At 42.7% G+C, this 15129-nt stretch overlaps 3 protein-coding genes across 3 annotated transcripts; 1 reads left to right on the forward strand and 2 right to left on the reverse strand.

Moving 5' to 3' along the window:
- LOC8059325 (expansin-A31) lies at window positions 44-1385 on the reverse strand. The gene is made up of 2 exons (XM_002467137.2): window positions 1175-1385; window positions 44-994 (listed from the first exon to the last, which is right to left on the reverse strand). Exons 1-2 carry the CDS (start codon window positions 1302-1304, stop codon window positions 363-365), a joined length of 762 nt encoding a protein of 253 aa, XP_002467182.2. The 5' UTR covers window positions 1305-1385; the 3' UTR covers window positions 44-362.
- Window positions 5176-6604, reverse strand: LOC8059326 (expansin-A31). Its single transcript, XM_002467138.2, has 2 exons — window positions 6334-6604; window positions 5176-6194 (listed from the first exon to the last, which is right to left on the reverse strand). The coding sequence occupies exons 1-2, from the start codon at window positions 6575-6577 to the stop codon at window positions 5563-5565; spliced, it is 876 nt and encodes a 291-aa protein (XP_002467183.1). The 5' UTR covers window positions 6578-6604; the 3' UTR covers window positions 5176-5562.
- Window positions 11042-12277, forward strand: LOC8059327 (expansin-A31). Its single transcript, XM_002464527.2, has 2 exons — window positions 11042-11242; window positions 11348-12277. Exons 1-2 carry the CDS (start codon window positions 11119-11121, stop codon window positions 11977-11979), a joined length of 756 nt encoding a protein of 251 aa, XP_002464572.1. The 5' UTR covers window positions 11042-11118; the 3' UTR covers window positions 11980-12277.

The raw sequence follows: 15129 nt of genomic DNA on the forward strand, positions 1-15129 counted from the left end.
AGAGCCATTCATCTAAACCTGCCCTTGAGGTTACGTACATGTTTTGAGCGGTGCAGCTCAAGCTTAAATCCATGTAAGAACATGCATGCATGGATTAACATTAATTAAATTTGATATACAGTGTTGAGAATGCATAGTGTTGAAACATGCATGGTATCTAGGCCTTCAGGTCTGTGTTGCATGCATGCCCATCTTCCATGATTCAACCCTTGCCATTTACAACTTCAGGAGGAGAGATCACGTAGGAGAGAGTGAGCCAGAGATGATCACAGAGAACACACTCTCCATTCCACTGAACCACATGAGCAATATAGCTATATAAGATGGTTCACTCACTCTCCGCTAGCTGCTGCTTGCAAAATTTAGTAGTAAAAATTCTGGTTTGTGTTGAAGGTCATGCCGAACTGCCACCATCCGGGCACGACGTTGAGGAACTGGATGTAGTGCCCTCCTGTGCTTGTCACGGCGAAGCTAAGCCCCTGGCCGACGAGCCCGGCGTGCGCCTGCCAGTTGGCGCCCCAGTTCCTGGACATCTGGATCCACCCCGTCTTATCGCCCTTGACCCAGGCGGCGGCCACAGAGCCGCTGCCGGCGAGGTTCTGGATATTGACGAGCAGGAAGTAATAGTTGCCGGCGATGCTGAAGCGCACGCCGCCGTTGCGCCAGCACTTGACCTGCTGGTACTGCACCGGGATGATGCCGCCGCTGTAGATGCCGATCTTCTCCCACGCCGGCTGCGACATGTCGAAGTGAGGCCGCCCCGGGCCGCACCACCCGCCGTTGGGCAGCGCGTAGTTGGATGGGCATAGGTTCGTGGCCGTCACGGTGATCCAGGTGCCGGGCTTGCAGTACTGCCCGCCCGGACGGGATGCGTCGCAGATGATGACGTAGCACTGCCCGCACGACGCGCCGTCGTTGAACAGCACCGGGCTCAGCGCTGCGTTGTTCACGCCGTACCCGGCGTTGTATAGGTTCTCGTAGCCGCATGCGCCTCCTGCAATATGTATACGAATACGAACATGCATATGCATGGATTATTATTTTAGCATATATACGTATACATTTAATTAATTTGTCTCAACATGTACCGAAACATGCATGCATGCATGGATTATTAGCAGATATATGTACCGAAATGCATGCATGCATGTGTACGTGCGAAAAAATTACGTACCCATCGTGCCGGAGCCGTCGGGTCCACCGTAGAACGTGGCGGTGCCCTGAGACCAGTCGGCGGCGGCAAGCGCGAGGCACGCCGCGAGCGCTGTGAGCAACGTCAGGGACTTGGCCATTTCTGTGGACATCAATGCATGTAGAGGGTGAAGAGTGTAGAGGAGATGGTATGAGGATTTTGTTTGCTTTAATTTAGCTGTGGGATGATAATGAGATGCATGGCACTAGGGACGCCGATGTGCTTAAATAGATGCATGGCATTGGAAAATGAACACAGATTGTGGATATAGTGATGACGTTGACGAGGACTTATATATTCCGTTTTAATAAAATTTCAGTAGGGGCTCCAACCCCTCTCCTGTTTCAAAAAAAAAAAACAGGACTTATATGTTTATCCTTGTAAAACATGCTGATTAGGTTTTTAATTATGAAAAAGATCGAATCCAACATATCCTCCTTTTGAAGACAAAGCTACAGCCCAGTTCGCTTGAACTTATCGGCCAGAATTTTACGACCAGGCAGCAGTATTTTTCTCTCGCAACAAATCAACATCAACATTAGCATCAGCTGCTTTTACAAAATCTATATTAATGATTACAAAGAGTAGTTGACCCTACCCTCTCACTCTAAGATCATGTAGGTGAAGATCAAGCTGAACAAAAAAGAAGCCAACCAAATAACATACTGATTAGTCTAAGCACCTAGCTAGCTACCTCTGTTAAAAGATTCACCCGCCAGCAACAAACCATCAACTAACACGAATTCCTTCCACAATAGTTGAAGCCCAGTCCTGCGCATGATGGTGGTGCAACCGAACAGACGTGTGATCAGTTCCTACTTCCTACACGCACAATTACTTTAACTAACGAGAAGCCAGTTCCAAAATTGTGCCTTTTAGTTAATAATAATGACTCATGTACTTAGCCACAACACACTAATACAATATATTGCAGTTCTAGATAGAGTTGCTGCTGATGCAACGCAATACACCGTTATATGATCATTGCAAGATCAAAGCATTGACTTCAGATGTCAATGATTGATCGAGCAACCCAAATTCATCTGGTTTTATTCACCCGAAATTATCAAGAAACGTCTCTAACTAACTCACCACCATCATCATCTCAAACCGACTCAAGTATAGCTGAATTCGTAACAGACGGTATTTTATAAGTACATGTTCTGTAAAATATTCTGTATTCAGCTAATGGTTAAACCCACCAAAAAAACATATATATAATAACCATCATTCATGGAACATTTATAACCAGATCAAAAAAATTCATGGACACATGACACAAGCTGATTATTACTAGATATACTGAACAAATTTAATAGTAGAAGTAGTTGCAGTAGGGAAACAATCATTCGTTCGCGCAAGTCAAAGGCCCAACTTAAGAGGTTAAGTTCGTTGCAACAGGTATTGGTACGGTGACAGTGACATATCACCTCGCCAGATAACAACAACAACGATGATTAACAATCCTGACTTTTCTTCAATTATATGCTAACACTCACTACTACAGGATTTATTTTTAGGCGGCGTGACCCTTTTTAAAATGGAGGTGGGCGCAGTTTTTACCCGGCTCCATTGTTCCTATATATCATGGCCAGGCTCGGTCGGCCGTTAGCACGCCCACATAGGTTAATTATTAATGGAGGCGGGTGCTTCAAAAAAAAACTGCCTCTATTATTGCACATTAACGGAGGCGGTGGTCCTAACGTCCCCGGCTCCATTAATCCTTTAATGGAGATGGGCGTCTTAACAGAACCGCCTCCGTTAATGTGTGATTAACGGAGGTAGTCAGCGTATAAATGCACAGCCATGAGCCTTTGTTCCTCCTCGTGACCTCCTCCAATTTTTAGGGTTTTGAGATCTAAAACCATAAAATTTGAGCAAAATTTAGGGGGATAAGTTTTACTCTTGATTTGTTCAAGGAGGACACATAGAAGGTTAGAACATACTCTTTAAACATTATTTCATTTACTTCTTCACCATTTGAGGCTCTTTAGATTTAGATCCATGGAGGAGATATAAAGCGGTTTTTAGCTCTAGATCTATTATCTTGTTTGCAATACTTATTTTTTATTAGGCAATAAGGTTTGCAGGTATGGATAGGTTCGAATAAAATTACCGGATGAAACGAATGGAACCGCAATACTTGGTTCATGTGAGCAAGAATATTGCAACTGCAAAAGCTCATCGTCAGAGTTTAGATCAGACGACAACCATATGTCTGTGTTCTCGTTGTAAGAACATAAAAGCCCAGCAGACAATGAGGTGCAATTTTACTTGATCAGGTATGATTTTGTTAAGGATTACACGATATGGACTTATCATGGAGAAAAAGAAGTGGATGCGACTATGGGTGATGCATTCGGAGGCAACTTGATATCATCAACCGCAGAGCATATAGGACGACAACTTGCCTTCTCATTGGCCGCACCGGCAGTAAGCAATGACAATTTTCATGATTATATCATGATTGAGGACTTACTCCAAGATATGGCTACTAACGATGATGGTTGTGGAGATAGTGATGAGGATGCTGCTATGAATGACCCTGTGAGTGCAAAGTTTATGGCAGAAATAGCTTACTGCCTTGATGATGACATTCTATTTGGTAACTCGAGGTGGCTGGAGAATTTCAGAGAGATGAAGCAGGCTGCAACTGACGCTCTCTACAAGGGTTGTCCAAAGCATTGGACAGTGCTGCCTTTTGACCTACAAATGCTGATGTTGAAGGCTCAGCATGGCTAGTCTGACATTAGCTTCAATGACCTTATCAGTGTCCTTGCTGACACATACCCAGATGATAACAAGGTTCCAGCCAATATCTATCAGGCGAAGAAGCTGATCTGACCAATGGTGATGAAACTTAGTAAGTTTGACGCCTGCCCTAACCACTATATCCTTTAGAGGTGTTACAAGCACTACAAAAATGCCACTAACCCATTTTATGACATTTTTATTAGAACTCCTGCTTTGTGCCAAAAAGATGCATGCCACAAAAATGTTCATCATGTCCAATTCCATCTAATCTGATAGGTTTATGTGACATAGAATTTATGTCACAAAAAATTAATTGATTTTTTAAATGACGCTGTCGAAGTTGGCGGTCACGTGACCTACCACATGGCTAGGTGCCCAGCTGGAGGGCCACACTAGTGGGCCATGGAGATCATTCTACGCACGTGGCATAGCTACCCCGTGGCCTGGGAGGCCCGTTTGCTCATGCGCGGGCCTAGTGACGACACATTGGTCTATGCGACCTAGCGAGCGTGCACGGCCGATTACTAAGATGATGATTTCATGGAAATAGGAAGAAAGAGAAGAGGCCACTGTGTGAGCGGTGGGTGGGTTATGAATTGGACATGTAAGGGCTTTTTATCGATGGTGTGGTATAGACACCGCGAGGCACTTACCGATTCTAGAGCTAGGTGACTGAACTTTGGCTTCTACATACGACCAAACAAACTACAAGTTTGGCTAGCCCTATGCAGAGAAACCCTTGTGCAACCAAACAAGATCTAGTATGCTCAAGTTGAAGGGGAGTAAGCAAAGCAAGCTCCCCAACCAAATAAGGTCAGGTTGCATTGGGAGAAGCGGTTTAGGTCACCTAGGATTAGGTGGCTAGGGAGACAAAACACAAACCAAATACATATAGCACCTCCAAAAGTCTTTCTAATAAAGCTTAGTCATTTGGAGAGCCATTTGCATTAAGTCATTTTCTAAATATTTCCACTCTCCAATAGTTTTTGTACATGTTTATTTACACTTTAGAGAGTCATTGTAATTTTTTATCTTTGGCTAGTGAGAATCCGGAATAGAAGATTGTTATATTTGGATAATCGATTAAAAAATTGTTGGATGTATTTTTTCACCAAAACCTCTATTTCTAACAATTAAGAAAAGAATGCTCTTAGAGGGTAAACAAAGCAGCAAACGGGTTTATCCTTTCCTTGAATAACTAGAAATCATTGCAAGATGGAGCCAAAATGTATCCAAAGTATTTTTGACATATAGAACTTATATATAATTCGGTGTATGTACCCATACGATGCATACTAAGAAAAAATGTGTCTTATCTACAAATAAAGCTGTAAAAAACATTCAGGTGTATGAGAGATGTCACCGATCGATCCCCTTCTCTTGTTCATCCTACCCTTCCATTATTTCCTCCAGCAGAGCTGGAGCATCACGTAGGATGGACGTCAATCCGGGGGTCGCCAAAGAAGCAATATAATATGATACAACAGCAACAAGTGCATTTAGCTCTGCGTCAGAATCAAGAGAATGCACTCGCCACTCGACTAAACCTCAAGAAATGGGGCAAATAAGGAGGACATCCATCGAGCTTCCTCGGCGTCGTCGGCAGTAGGGTCTTATTAGTAGTAGAAATTCTGGGTTGTGGAGTAGGTCTGTCCGAACTGCCACCACCCAGGCACCACGTTCCAGAACTGAATGTACTGCCCGCCGGTAGTGGTAACGGCGAAGCTGAGCCCCTGGCCGACGAGCCCGGCGAGCGCCTGCCAGTTGGCGCCCCAGTTCCTGGACATCTGGATCCACCCCGTCTTGTCACCCTTCACCCACGCAGCGCCCACAGAGCCACTGCCGCCGAGGTTCTGGATGTTGACGAGCAGGAAATACTGGGAGCCGGCGAGGCTGAAGCGCACGCCGCCGGTGCGCGAGCACTTGACCTGCTGGTACAGGACCGGGACGACGCCGGCGCTGTAGATGCCGATGTGCTCCCACGCCGGCTGCGACATGTCGAAGTGGGGGCGCCCCGGGCCGCACCACCCGCCGTTGGGCAGCGCGTAGTTGGACGGGCACAGGTTGGTGGCGGACACCGTGATGGAGTTGCCCGGCTTGCACCACTGCCCGCCGCTCCGTGACGTGTCGCAGGTGATGAGGTAGCACTGCCCACACGACGCGCCGTCGTTGAACAAGGTCGGGCCCAGCGCCGCGTTGTTCACGCCGTACCCCGCGTTGTACAGGTTGTCGTACCCGCATGCGCCGCCTGTACGTGTATCATATCATATATAAAAACATGCATGCATCAGTGTGACGAAGTGATTCTTTAGTATGCGTACGCGAATGTACCGTCTATACAATATAGTTCTTGACCTCTGTACAGAAATGAATGCATGCATTCTTACCCATCGTGCCGGACGCGTCGACTCCGCCGTAGAAAGTGGCAGTGCCTTGAGACCAGCCGGCGGCGGCGACGGCGAGGCACGACGCAACAACCACCGTGCACAGCATAAAGGAATTGGCCATTTCGTCGTTCGAAATGGAGAGCTGGATGCAGATAGAGAACAAGATTGACGATCGAGGGTGTGTGTTCGGTGTTCCTAAGCAGGGAATATGAGGATGAAGATGTTTCAGGCCGGTTTGATGCATGGCATTGGGATACCACTGCTTAAATAGAGGAGGTGGTGTTCAGGCTAACCGAAGGTAGGAGAAAGAGTTGATAAATCACACGATCTAGGTGGAGGGTTTAGGGGAATAATTGTCGATCTTGCCTTGTGTATCACAAGCAGCTACTAGCTAGTACGTCAGAACACACGTCAAAACAATCCGTCTTCAACTCTTCATTGGAAGCTAGCACAAGCGATCGATGCATCACGGAGAGCTAGCAGCAGGCACGACCTAGACTACTGACGGACATTGACGTGCAGGGAAGTAATCATAGATGTCTTGATTTGACATCGAGTTAGCTGCCTCCGTCAAGAAGATTCGCGCGGCAACGGACCATCAACTAACCCAAAAAGTTCCTTCCACATTATTGTTGACATAAGGAAACCCCTTGTTCGGTGCATGCATGTGCTGTGGTTGAAGATCGAACAACGGCGGATCATATCACAAGCGAGAATTTGCATTGGTTGGTTCAATTTCATTCACACACTGATCAAATCAAACCGGACAAACCTGGATAATTATTAAATCATCTTAATTAGCTATAGATACTATGAAAAAATTGTGATCAATCACTCTACCACATTTTGCCCCCAACTTCTGAAAGACACCTACAATACCAGACAACATCCTAGATCCTTCCACCTACAGTACCACATTTTCCACCTTTCTCACTAGTGGAGCTAGCCAGAGCAGAGCACAGCCTCCTCGTACTAGCTAGCGCAGCCCTGGTCTACTGCCTGTCATCGAGATGTGGGTGATGCGCGTGGAGCACCATGCATGCCATCTCCCTTTTTTGCCATGAAGGCACTACTATAGGAATGGTTTTCACACATATCATCAGTTCGTAAAGAAACCACGGCTGAAAATCATTTTCTTCAATCACACTAAAATCGTCAAAATCTCAAAGGTGGTTAAGCCAACATCCAAAATGAGCCGACCGGCTTTGATAGCAATTGAAGCAACCATGACCCCCCCCCCCCCCCACCAAAAAAAAAGACATGAATTAGGTCACTTTAGAAACTAAGGAGATAAAAGCACTAGGTTGTTACCTCAAACACAATAAAACTTTGCATCCTATGTGCCAATCCTATCAACAACTTAGCAAGATAAACTAGAAAGAGGTAAATCAAACACTAAGAAATGCAAAGTAACATAGAATGCAAACTTTCGCGTCATGATTTTTCTTAAGGTACTGAGAAGCTCATATTTCCCACTAGTCAATACAACACACATGGCATGATAACAAGTCAAAACATCAATATATCGCTATGACTTTTTTTGGGCACACACACACACACACACACACACACACACACACACACACACATATATATATATATATATATATATATATATATATATATATATATATATATATATATATATATATATATATATATATATATATATATATATATATATATATATAGCCTTTTAATGACTTATAATTAATGCACATCAGAGAAAACATCAAATCAAGTTCATGGCAAGGGTCGTTAAGTTCGGAGCAATTGAGATGTGAAAAACTTAGTTAAACATGAAGTAACAAAAGTGCCCAAGGTTGCAAGTACAGGGTGTAACCAAGACTAAATTGCTATCATGTTCCATTCTTGGTTTCAAAATATGGAAAAGAAAATCCGATCAAAGTCCCATCAGGCACAACGAATCAGGTGAACTAAGATGATGAATTCATTCTTCATGTAAGCTGATCTTTATTCATAGGGTTTTCTTTTTCGGCGAAATTTTGCATTTTTTGATGAGGTCCGAAAATAAATTTATATCGGTCAAATTTTTCAGTTAAATTCATGTTTCGCTTCAAAATTACTCCAAACAACAATAAAATGACCCACCATATCTTCTAGTCTTATCAAAGCCCTAAATTTCTTCAAAATTATTTAATTTTCTCACTCACATATTCCGTGACACTAGCATATGCAGCTCGCCCACCGTCAGCCCGCTGCGCTACCGCAATGATATATTGTGTTATTTCATTGATATTATATAAATTTGTGATGAGTGATAGATTAGAAAGTTTTTCTAGTAAAATGATGCCAAATATTTTTAAAAATCAATTTGAATTTATTTAAATTTCATTCGAAATTTCTGAAATTTCTTATTTATCAGTAGGTGCCGAAAAATTTTTCCTACCGAAAAAGAAAACCTGTAGAGAACATCCCGAGGGCAATATTGTTCCAAGTAGTAATTAATAAAAGTTTGCAAGCTAGCTCTGTCAACATACTTTTTGGCCAAATTGGAAACAATTTCGGAGCAGCAACTCCATGTACCTGAAAGGCTAAAACATATGATCATGCCCAAGGAAGCAACCGCAACTTAGGTTAATGTCCTGAAGAGTAACATGATGTCGAAACAAAGAACCACCAGATCACGGCCCAACAAAGTCAAAAGAAAAACCTGTAAAGAACGCATGAACCACTGTAGAAAATATGTACTTAAAAGACAAAGTAATTTTGCGAACATGTGCTGAACTGAGCTTCCTATTAATAATTATGTATGTACAGCCTTCATGATTTGATTCACTGCAATGCAACCAAGTTAAACATGATAGAAGCAATGCTCACAACTTACAGATTACTAATCACATTGGACTCAGGTGCACTATGTGATTTTAATAATCAATTGTTAGCAACCATACGTCAAAAAGCAAACCAAATTTAGAAAAGGATGCCATAGAAAAAAGTACCATAACCAAACTTGTCTGATTCTCTAGAAATGTTGGCATACATTTTATCAGTCCATGTATTTTTGTCCCGTAGAGGATAACTAAAAATCTATAAAGCAGCCCGTCTAATGTATTTGCAAAACTAGAGCTTAATTTCTTCCACAGTTTTTCCTAGCTATGAGAAGGAGAAAACCACTTTAATCTTACCTCTCTTTTTTAAGGCGTGAAAAGCACGGCTGTATATAACGCGCTATGCAGGACTGTCTGCTATATATACCTATCTTGATCTCTCTTGAGCTACTATGTATGTTGAAAAAATAATATAAGCGCATGGTCTTATCAGCTAAAATAACTTGGGAATTGAAGCACAAAATTGGTTCAGCGTCAGCTAAATCAACAACCTACACCAGAAGAGAACTCCAACAAGTACTCTTAGGTACGGCTATTAATGTTCTTAGGTACGACCATTTTGTGAAGCTAACTCCAGATTGCCTTGCATGATGGCATGGAATTCAATCAAATGATCACAAAAGCACATGATCGATGCAAAACATCATCCAAGCATGGCCTTGCACATTTCAATATGATTGATTCAACAACCCATATTCTTGTGGTTGTATCCGTCCAAGATGACCAAGCAACGCCCCTAACTAACTCATTATCAGGGTCCATGGCTTAGCTGAATTTGTCAGTAACGGTGGATTTACAAGTATGAGTCAACCCTAATAAATTAGGATTTCTCATAGAGTAGTGCATGTATTCATTACTAGGTCATGATCTGCATGGACTTGATTACTTGAAACCCTAAATTGTTTATTTACCGGATAGCTAGATTAAGAAGAGCAACTCCAATTTTGTCAAAAAAAGAAGATGGAGCAACTCCAATGGGCAGCTCGCTAGAGAACAATAATTAGCTCATGCAAAGTTACTCCCGTTCAGAATGATAAATATATTTTGATCAGGTAAAATTCAAGTTTTGTAAAGTTGGACCAACAATTAGTCAAATTATATGTAAGTTTAGAACTTAAAACTTATGTCGGTATTGCTACCCTCTTAATAAAATATGGTCATCAGGGAAAAACTAAAACTTGTACTGGTACATTTGTCTTCCTAGCTAGCAGACCTTTAAAATTATATTGATTTCTAGCAATATATAGCATATTGTAAGATAAAATATGTGTCAAAATCTATTGTGTCTGATCAAAATGTGCTTACCATTTCTGACCAGATGGAGTAACGGCCAGGCGTGTGGACTGATGGGTTAAGGTAGTTACAACTTACACCATGAGCATGTATCGGTGACGGTGGCCCATGTCCTCGTCAGCCACCAACGAAACAAATTGATGTTCCAGAGCGGTTACAATGTTGATCAGAGTTTCAACGAACTAATGCGTGTGGAAAGAATTCAAGTTAGTTGATAGTTCGTTGCTAATCTATATGTTATATAGGCTAATCATTAGCATATGAAAACGTAGATAAATTAAATTAATAAAGAAATTGTCCATGATTAATTCCATCCCCAAAGTCAGGCCTTGGAGCTTAGCTAGTGTCGTCGTGCATGAGGCACCTTGCATGCATGCATGTGCTTGCTTCGATGGAACACGGTGAATTTCCTTTGCTCTGACTAAGGTACGGTACGTACTCTGACGCGCTCAAGGCACGACCATCATTCCCTAGTCAATCAACATCCCCACGGCCCCACCGCAGCTAGCCCATCTCCACTATTTAAGCACTGGCCTGCGCCAATCTATGCATCTCTCATCTCGTCATCACACAAGAAGTCCAGAACACGTATACGGTTGATCGTCTCTCCATTGCCAAATCCACTTCGATCGTAGTAGTCATGAAAATCAACAAGTCCCTAGTTTTGTGCCTATCCTTCTCGGCGTGCCTAGCCCTCGCCGCCGCAGGCTGGTCTCCCGGCACCGCCACGTTCTACGGCGGAGCCGACGGCTCTGGCACCATGGGTAAGCAAGCAGCTCTTAATAATTACACACACATTGCATCCATTTTTGCGCAAGAGCTACGCACATTTTGCTAACTGCGCGCCCATGCACTTATTGCCAATGCAGGTGGTGCGTGCGGGTACGACAACCTGTACAACGCCGGGTACGGCGTGAACAATGCGGCGCTGAGCTCGACGCTGTTCAACGACGGCGCGTCGTGCGGGCAGTGCTACCTCATCACCTGCGACGCGTCGCGTCCGGGCGGGCAGTGGTGCAAGCCGGGCAACTCCATCACGGTGTCCGCCACCAACCTGTGCCCGGCCAACTACGCGCTCCCCAACGGCGGGTGGTGCGGCCCGGGGCGCCCCCACTTCGACATGTCGCAGCCGGCGTGGGAGCGCATCGGCATCTACAGCGCCGGCGTCATCCCGGTCCTGTACCAGCAGGTCAAGTGCTCGCGCACCGGCGGCGTGCGCTTCGGCATCGCCGGCTCCCAGTATTTCCTGCTCGTCAACATCCAGAACCTCGGAGGCAGTGGCTCCGTGGGCGCCGCCTGGGTGAAGGGCGACAGGACGGGGTGGATCCAGATGTCCAGGAACTGGGGCGCCAACTGGCAGGCGCTCGCCGGGCTCGTCGGCCAGGGGCTCAGCTTCGCCGTTACCACTACCGGCGGGCAGTACATTCAGTTCTGGAACGTGGTGCCTAGGTGGTGGCAGTTCGGACAGACCTACACCACAACCCAGAATTTCTACTACTAAAACCTGCAATCAGCGCTAGCAGAGTTCTTGGATCGATCTTCCTGTCGCTATTTCTTGTGGTTCGGTCAAATCGTAAGGGTGGGAGCCTGGGAGGTCCTCTTTTGTTTTCACGACTGTGCCTAATGGACACTATTTCATTGAGAAGTATATATAGAAGGGTGGGAGGTCCTCGTGGCCTGCTCTCTTAATTTCTTTCAACTTTGTAGATATATTTCCTGAATTTTAGATATTTCTTTCAACGTTTGTAGATATATACTTACTATATACACTATACATGTATATGATTTCCGATACTGCACTCCACATGTTTCAGTCAGAAATCCTACTGGCTAACTACTTACGCAGTTAGTTTCGGCATCACTTGCCTTCTGCTGCTGAGCCACCATTTCAAGGATTGATGGTGTTGGCGCCGTGTTCCGCTGTCAGGCATTCACATCTGCACAGTTAAAGGAACCATTATATCTGGTATCTCTCGGCAGAACTCTCATGGCAACACAAGAAAGTCCAAGGGACGTGATAGACGCACATGACAGGCAGTTGTGGAACCCGACCACTGGCATCGTCAACTACCACACAGACGACACCCGCGCCTCTGACCCCTGAATGAAAGCATTACATTACATCAACTTCGAACCATGCAAGTCCACGTACGCCGGCTGCATTATTGGAGCCATAGACTGTGCCAAGTGGAAAACAGAAGCACATACTACATGATCTTATCAAGTTAATCTATATATAACGTGGTAACTAAAGCTCATGTATGGTAATTAAAGGTAGTCATATATGGCACCTAGCTAGATTGAATTCACTTGAAGTAAAAAAAATATTAGGCTTAAATATTATCCCCTTGATGTTGAGATCAATTGACCCTAGGGATGAAGCTTTATTGTGATTAGGGGGTGCAAATGCACCCCCCCCCAAATTGAAAACCAGTTATAATTTCTAAAATTACACCATATATAGACCCTCTGCAACACAAGGATATGTAGCCACACAAGGCTTTAATTTTCTCTATCTTCACCACTGTAGGGCTCCTCTTAGATCTCACTTTAAGCTCCTTTCCAATCTTGAGTCCCGTGTTATGTGGGCTTAAATGACGGTTTATGGCATCAAAGATATTAATTAAGAGACATAAAATCCTTATTTTTTAATAAAATACGAAAGGAAATTGGATAAAAGTTATAATAAGTACAAGACCCTCAACTCAATGTTTATAAAAAAATTATGCAGCTAAAAGTATTTAAATTTAATAGTAACAAACTTAGATTGAAAACATCATAAGATATGTACGTGGGATAACAAAGCCATCACAACTTAAACTTGGGTTCAAACAAAATGGATAATAAAGACACATGAAATGACATGTAGAAACACAAAAAGCTATGGATATATGGATGAAAAACATGTAAAGAAATTGATAAGTTTATCAATCAGTAGAAATTATAAAGTATACTCCCTCCGTCCCAAAATAGATGTTATTTTTGCTTTCTAAGAAGTTAAATAGTTTTAACTTTGACCAAATATATCTACAAGATTGTTGATATTTATAATACATAATTAACATCATTAGATAGATCGTTGAATATACTTTTATAATAAACTTATTTGGAGTTATAAATGTTGCATGTAGTTTTCTATCAACCTAGTCAATATTGAGAAAATTTGACCCGCACGTATCCCATAGCGACCTTTATTTTCGCACAGAGGGAGTATATAAGTATATAAGTGTATTAAATTAAAAATGGTAAACAAAAAATAAAGAAAGAGCAAATAGATAAGTAATTTTTTTATTAGTTATAAGTACTAAGGAAAAAAATTATACTTGTCTCTCTTGAGATCCAGCACATGTACAGGCGCAAAGATTGATGGACTAGTTAATCTACTACAGCAGCCAGGAGCTAGAACAACGAATTGCAAGCATCAGAACCAATCATTAGTTCGAGCAAGTTAAAGTCTGGTAGTTGTGTGGGCATATGCTGATGCACACAAAGTCCTGAATACCAGCCCCCATGACACGTTCCATCGATCCGCATGCAGCATAAAGAGTTAATTTAACAATTCAGTTAAAAAAAAGAAAGAACCTTAGGTCTTGTTTAGATCCAAAATTTTTTTGGATTTTGACACTGTAATATTTTCGTTTTTATTTGACAAATATTATCCAATCATGGAGCAATTCGTCTCGTAATTTACAGCTGTGCAATTAGTTATCTTTTTTATCTATATTTAATGTTCCATGCATATTGTGCCGTAAGATTCGATGTGATGAGAAATCTTGTAAAGTTTTGGGTTTTTGGGTGTATCTAAACAAGGCCTTAGCCTTCAATTGTAACCAAGAAACAACCCTCTGAAATCTGTGCAGATAGTAGCCCTATATAGTATTATCTTATGGGTTGCCAGTGATACATGGATGACTTTTAGTTAACGAACATTAAATTCATTCTCAAAGTCAAATCCAGACCCTAGAGGTATTCATGAGTTACAGTTACTAGACTTGAAATAACCTTCCGCCAACAAAAACACGATCTTTCCGTTTGCACATTGAAGAATCTAAAACCTCTCTCTCTCTCTCTCTCTGATCCCAGATTTTACATGTCTATAACAGTACAAATCAATTGGCTTTTTTTATAAACATAATTTTCGTTATGTATGTAATATAGTGTATATCTAGGAAGTTGTTAGGCGAGAAAGGTAAGATTATGATAAAGAGGTAGAATTGACAACTGCTACGGCGGAGTTTTCCTGATCAGGTGTCTTTTAAAGAATTTTAGCAAACCTTATCTCTGCCGCTATCACTTAGGCTAGTTTCAGTAGGGTTTCACCAGAATATCATGCACATTTATTAGAGCGCCATGTCAGTAAAGCTACACTTTTTGCATGAAATGAAGAGGAGAGAGAAGGATGTAGTTTCACCATGATGAAACCCCGCGGGCATTGTTTCCCACGAGGTGAAATGGGATGAAATCCCCACTATGGGTCAAACCGTTTCACCATCTTGCATGTGATCCAATTATTTTGCTGCAATTAAATGCTTTGCTTAGCCTTAGAAACAACAAAGTGAAATGCTTCATTGCTGGGGTTATTTCGTAGATGGTTTCATTTCAATCTTGATGACGTGTTGGTATGTGAAACCGTGCAGTAACACTGTCCATT

The sequence above is a fragment of the Sorghum bicolor genome, chromosome 1 (assembly GCF_000003195.3).
Source record: "Sorghum bicolor cultivar BTx623 chromosome 1, Sorghum_bicolor_NCBIv3, whole genome shotgun sequence".
Classification (NCBI taxonomy): domain Eukaryota; kingdom Viridiplantae; phylum Streptophyta; class Magnoliopsida; order Poales; family Poaceae; genus Sorghum; species Sorghum bicolor.